At 50.4% G+C, this 5,957-nt stretch overlaps 1 protein-coding gene across 1 annotated transcript; it reads right to left on the bottom strand.

Annotated features, from left to right (window-relative positions):
- Positions 1–1,471: 1,471 nt before the first annotated feature.
- LOC123112194 (acyl-[acyl-carrier-protein] desaturase 4, chloroplastic) lies at positions 1,472–3,279 on the bottom strand. Its single transcript, XM_044533126.1, has 2 exons — positions 3,142–3,279; positions 1,472–3,054 (listed from the first exon to the last, which is right to left on the bottom strand). The coding sequence occupies exons 1-2, from the start codon at positions 3,201–3,203 to the stop codon at positions 1,893–1,895; spliced, it is 1,224 nt and encodes a 407-aa protein (XP_044389061.1). The 5' UTR covers positions 3,204–3,279; the 3' UTR covers positions 1,472–1,892.
- Between the last annotated feature and the right edge of the window lie 2,678 nt (positions 3,280–5,957).

Raw genomic sequence — 5,957 nt, 5'->3', positions numbered from 1 at the left:
GGAGAGTGACTCTAGTACAAGCATGTCTTACCAACATTCCTCTTTTTATGATGTCCTTTTACCCCTTGCCTGTTGGAGTCAGGAAAAAAATAGATTTCTTCAGAGCTAGACTTGTGTGGCAAGAAGATGAAAATAAGAAAAAAATATCATTTGGTTAACTGGAAAACAAGTTGCCTACCAAAAGAACAAGGGGGGCTTGGAATTATTAATTTAGAAATCATGAATAAATCATTGTTGGCTAAATGGCTCTGGAAAATGGAAACTGAATCAGGAACCTAGGTGAATATTTTGAGAAACAAATATGTTCAGAATAAGTGTTTGTCTGGAATAAAAAGGAAGCCTGGAGACTCCCAGTTTTTGAGCAGTCTAATGGGAGTAAAAAAATACTTTCAACATGTCAAGAAAAAACTGGGAGATGGGAATGAGACTAGATTATGGGAGGATTGGTGGGTGGGATCTAAATCTCTAAAAGATCTATACCCTAGACTATACAATATTAGCTTTGATCACAACATTTCAGTGGCAGATGCTATTAACAGAGGGTGGCAAGGATTTAGTTTTAGACGAACCTTGACCAGAGAAACGATAGAACTATGGAATAGCCTAAAAACAAGATGTGAGGAGGTGAGGATGCATGGGGGGGAAAGACCAGCCCCTTTGGATGCTCACTAAAAACAGAATATTTTTTGTTAAGTCTTTATACTCCTTTCTGATCAATGATGGTGTGGGATTCCCACACAAATTCTCGTGGAAAATTAAAATTCCAGCCAAGATTAAAATGTTCTTTTGGTTGTTTACTAGAAGAAGCATTTTGACCAAAGACAATTTGATCAAAAAAGGATGGAAGGGAGGAAAAGAGTGTGTATATTATGGGCAAGAAGAAAACATTGATCACCTTTTCTTTGAGTGTTCAGCGGCTAGATTGGTCTGGAGTTTGATCAAATGTGCTTTGGACCTTAGAACAACCCCAATAAACTCAAATGACTACTTGGGTGGGTGGTTGAAAACCTTTAAAAAAACTGAGAAAAGGTTAGTTTTGGTGGGAAGCGTTGTCGGTTTTGCAGAGAAAAAAGCCGGAACAAAAACTACTGCAGCTGGGAGCAAAACTAATCGAGCGAGTGGCAAGTGAGATATATAAGGTGGCACAGGGATGGAGACTTGGCGTACGGCGGCTGGGAGGATGACTCCAGCTATCTTCAAAAGGATCCTGTCTTCTTCCTGTTTACGCCATGTAATCTTGAACTTGGGGGAGAATAATAACTGAAACTAATGTAAGTGATGCATGTCTTTTGTATTTCCCTGCGGCTAGTAGTCTTTAGCTTAGATTAAAAATGTTGTCATTTCGAACCCGATGGCTAGACGGGAGTGTCCCTGGTTTGTGTTCTTTATAGTTTCATTAATGAAATCGGAGGGAAACCTCTTTTGTTTCAAAAAAAATACATACACAAAAAAGAGAAATGCACACACTGCCTCACTCATACATTATCATCACTTTTGCTTAAAAAAACATACATTATCATCACTTCACACAGAATCATATAGAGTACACGTACGTACTGCATAAACTTGGCAATACCAGACTAGCACAAGCTTCCAGAAACAAACACACACATTTTGCATAGGTTGCAGCTAATTAACCAGCTCGACTCAATGACTCAACTCCAATCAATAGTACTACAGGAGTACTCCCTCTGTAAACTAATATAAGAGCGTTTAGAATACTGTTTAGTATTCTAAACGCTCTTATATTAGTTTACAGAGGGAGTACTTATTATGCAACAGAACAGAGTACTCTAGACTGATTGTGACGACGATCATGATACTGCTGCTTCTTATTCATGGCCTTGGAGTAGATATTTTTAGGGGTGAAATTTAGTAGATGGACGGTTGGATCAGGCTCTGATGCAGACAGACCTGTCGAAGACCCAGCTGAACCTTGCGAACTCGGGCTCTTTCGCGGCTTTGATTGCGCGGTCGTGGGCCAGCTCCTCCACCCGCCGGATCTTTCGCGGCAGCCCGCACACGTACTCCTGCGCGCGCCGCCCCTCGCCGGACAGCTGCCCCCCGGCGAGGTCCGCCACCCTCCACCTCCGCACGAAGTGCTCCACCATGTCGCCGTAGTCCCTTGCCGTGTACACCCCGGTGCGCTGTGCGACCGCCGAGAAGTGCTCGAACAGGTCAGCGTCGCGGCCATCGGTCATGAGCTGGCCAGGCATGGTGATTTTGTCCCGCAGGACGGCGGCCAGCGCCCGCACCATCCCGTCCGGGTCGAGCTCGAACAACTTGGCGGCCGCCTCGGTGTAGGCCGTCTCATGGCGCTTCTCGTCGGCGGCCACGACGCCGCAGATCTTGGCGAGGCAGCGGTCGCCGTGGCGCGCGGCGTGCTTGGCGGTGTGGGTATGGGAGATGAAGGTGGCACGCTCCTGGAAGGAACCGTAGACGATGTTGTGGTAGGGGCTGGACGGCCTGAGCATCTGCATGCCGTTGCGGAGGAGGTGGTGGACGGTCCGCTCGACCTGGCGCATGTCGACACGGCCGGAGAGGTAGAGGTAGCGGTTGAGGAGATCGCCGTGGCGGTTCTCCTCGGCCGTCCATCCGCGGATCCAGCGCGCCCAGGGCAGGTCGCTGCAGCCCGTGTCGTCGCTGCAGCCCGCCACCCGGTTTCCCACGCACATGTACGTCGGCAGCGCCTCCTCCGTTACCATGTTGCCCACCAGGCACACCAGCACGTCGTCCGGCACGCCGGAGGCTTGGTCCTGGAGCTCTTCCGTCGTCATCATCATCATCGACGGCGGCGGCTGCTGCTCGGCGGAGCGGCCAGCTGAAGTGAGGGAGAAGCAGGGGAGCAGGTCGCTGGGCTGCCACGCGTCCTCCACCGGGGTGAGCAGCGGCAGAACCTGTTTCTCCACCCACCCGCTCAGGTTCAGAGTCCGCGCCACCTCCGCCTCCGCCTGCTCTTGCGGCCGCATCCCCGTCACCGCGTTGTCGAAATGAGCTGTCGCGGTGGACTTGCAGGCCCATCTCCCAGCTCTCGCCGCAGCCCGGCTCCTGCACCTGCATGCATAAACGATTCCATTTCATCCGCTTGCTCACCACATCGCGTGCATGTGTGTGTGAGGAAGAGAGCCTTCGTGTACCTACCAGCTTGGATGGGCCTGTGCCGGCATGGCGAGACCGTGCGGGAAAGACATGAGCATGCTCATCTTCTCACTGCTGCAAAGGCAAAATCTTCACTGACGATGCTGTGTTGCGGGCAACGTAATGAGCCCCTGCATGTTTGCTCCGTATATATGTGCACCTACCTGTGCGCGTTAAAAAGAGCGCAAGGAACCCAAAATTGCAGTTGAAAGTATATTTACCGACCTTTGCTAGACGTACAAAGACTTACATGAGTTTACGGGATGATTTCTGAAATGACAGGCTTTAATTGGATGAAGGGTGTGGGCGCGGCCCCACACAGGTGAAAATCAGGGAGGGCATTTATGAATTTATGGAAGGGTATGTAGCAGCCCCGTAAGAGGCCGTACGTGTAGCATTTTTTATATTTACCACTGAAGAATCCATCCCCGGCCCCTCGTGGAAGATCGGTGTTGGCTCTATTATACTCGTGCCGTGACTTAAAACCTTCGTAAAAGTAGATTCGTGAAATTATACTCGTGGAAGATCGGTGCTAGCTCTATTATACTCGTTCGAAATCCCGCATCGGTGTCCGACACCTTGGACCAACCAAAAAGAAGACACTCAGAGCTCGCAAAATTTGCAATCCCCCATTATTTCTGGGGCAAATCATGTCCCCTCCGCCGCGATAGAAGCCACCCGGTCCGTTCTGGATCGTTCGACAGTCCGCCGCCACCGCAATACATCCACCGGAGCCCATCACGAGGTTCTTCGTCTCGCTACATCACGAGGTTATTCGTTTCACTGGACCAAGAGCCCAATCGCGCGGCCGCATTCGTACAACGGTGAGAGCGGCGCATGATGGAGAGGGTGAAGAAGAAGGCGCATGTGGCCGCTCAGGCTGGAGCTCCTCCTACACATCGGACTGTCATGCTAGTTATGCTCGGGGAATCGCCACCCTGGCCTGTCCGGTACAATCCATCGTACTACTACGTCGGCATCTATACGGTTAGCCCGACACATAGCAATCATCCCAGGACTCTGGCGTCTCCTTCAGCTTCGCCTCCGGCCACCCTCCACTATCTATCTCAAAAATGACTATTTGTTCACAGAGTTGCAAGCATTGGTCCGGTCATGGTTTCGATTAGAGGAGCCCTTGTCCGATGGTGGCCGATCAGTGTTTGGCGCTATGCCTCTACCAAGATCGGCGGCGGCCACCGACGAGGCGGTGATGAGCACCATCCACCATGGCGGCAACCAGAAAGATGAACAAGTCAATGACCACTACACGCCACAGCTGGAGCAAGAGACATTGACAGACACCGAGCAGTCGGTCGTGCCTGATGCAGATGCAAAGAAGAGGGGTTGGTTGTACTCAAACAAAGAGGGTGAATTGTTTTGGTGCGGTTGGGCAAAAGTGTTGATCCGCGTCAAGGCACGGGGTAAAAAGGCTTAGCTTTTCGACAAATTGTGTATGATTTCTACCATGAGCAAAATCACTACGACCCTGCGACTAGGAAGTGATCCATGATCGCAATCAAAAGTCTCTAAGCCATTGATGGTACACTATTTAAAAGGTCGTCAACAAGTTCTTTGTGGTCTATATTGATAGACGTGTCTGTAATCATTGATTGTTTCATGCTATTATTATACCACTTTTACATATTTTTGGCAATAAATTATATTATTTTTATTTGTACTAACCTATTAACGCAGTGCCAAAGGCTAGTTCCCGTTTTCTATTGTTTTTTGGATTTTTAGGTGAAAAAACCACGGAGCCCGAATGACCTGAATTTCTTGTGGACTTTTTATGGAACATATCTGAATTTTTGGCAGAAGAATCTACGCAAGGCGACACTCGTGGGCTCCACATGGACAGCCCACGCGGCCTGGTGATGAGGATACAGACCTGAGGTAGGGTCATAGGCCTGACCTGCACGTCCTACCCAAGGTCACTATCCTAGAAGATAAAAGGGCCAAGAGACGACAGGAGAACACCAGTCGAATACGTCGAGTGCAATCCACTCAACGGCCATGTCACTCGGAGGTCTTCCTCCCTACCGTCACTCGACCATACGGAAAGTCACTCGACCTATCGAAGACCAAAAGTCAGAAGAGACCGCAACGGTCAGACGTTCACTCCGTAGTCTTTATAAGCATTAACAACACTTAAGGCTGGCGTTACCAGTAATGGAGGTCTGCTAGGGTCCTGGCGCACTCTATATAAGCCACCCCCTTCTCTGGGACAAGGGTTCGCACCCCCTGTAATATCACACACATAATCCAATCGACCGCCTCCGGGCACCGAGACATAGGGCTGTTACTTCCACCGCAAAGGGCCTGAACTCGTAAACCTCTTGTGTACACCTTCACCATAGATGAGATCTTGCCTATCCATACCTACCCCCCTTTCTACTGTCAGTCTTAGGACCACGACAGGTGGCGCCCACCGTGGGGCAGGTATCTTAGCGACTTGCTGGTGAAGTTGCAAGTTTTACCGATCGTCACTGTCATGGTTTCCGGCGGCGGATTGGCTAAGGGCCGCGAGATACGTCTCGGCGTGCTCGTTTTCGTCGCCGACAACTCCGCGTGGCTTCAAGAAGCTCCCCTGGACGTTGAGGCGCTCCCCTTCCGAGGAGCAACGCACTTCCGTGTGTGCGTTCGCGGCGTTCTCCTTCGGCAGCCGTCGACTCAGTATCAGTCAACTCCGATGGTGTTTTCACTCCCCGCTGTTCGTCGCTGCAAGCGGTCCGGTCGATCGCGGCTTCAGCGGTGGATGAAACACGTGGTGGCTCGACGTTCGACCACCCATCAAGTCGCGGCAATCGAGCCCGACAAAA

This window comes from Triticum aestivum, chromosome 5B, assembly GCF_018294505.1.
Source record: "Triticum aestivum cultivar Chinese Spring chromosome 5B, IWGSC CS RefSeq v2.1, whole genome shotgun sequence".
Taxonomy (NCBI): Eukaryota; Viridiplantae; Streptophyta; class Magnoliopsida; order Poales; family Poaceae; genus Triticum; species Triticum aestivum.
Note: the sequence above shows the minus strand (reverse complement) of the source record. Positions and strands in the feature narration are given on the sequence as shown.

What these genes read in the sequence shown, in the direction of transcription:
- LOC123112194 (XM_044533126.1), bottom strand. Translation starts at nt 3,203, where the DNA reads ATGAGCATGCTCATGTCTTTCCCGCACGGTCTCGCCATGCCGGCACAG. An exon ending in GCACAGGCCCATCCAAGCTG is followed by an intron (nt 3,055 to 3,141) that starts GTAGGTACACGA and finishes TTATGCATGCAG; the next exon opens with GTGCAGGAGCCGGGCTGCGG.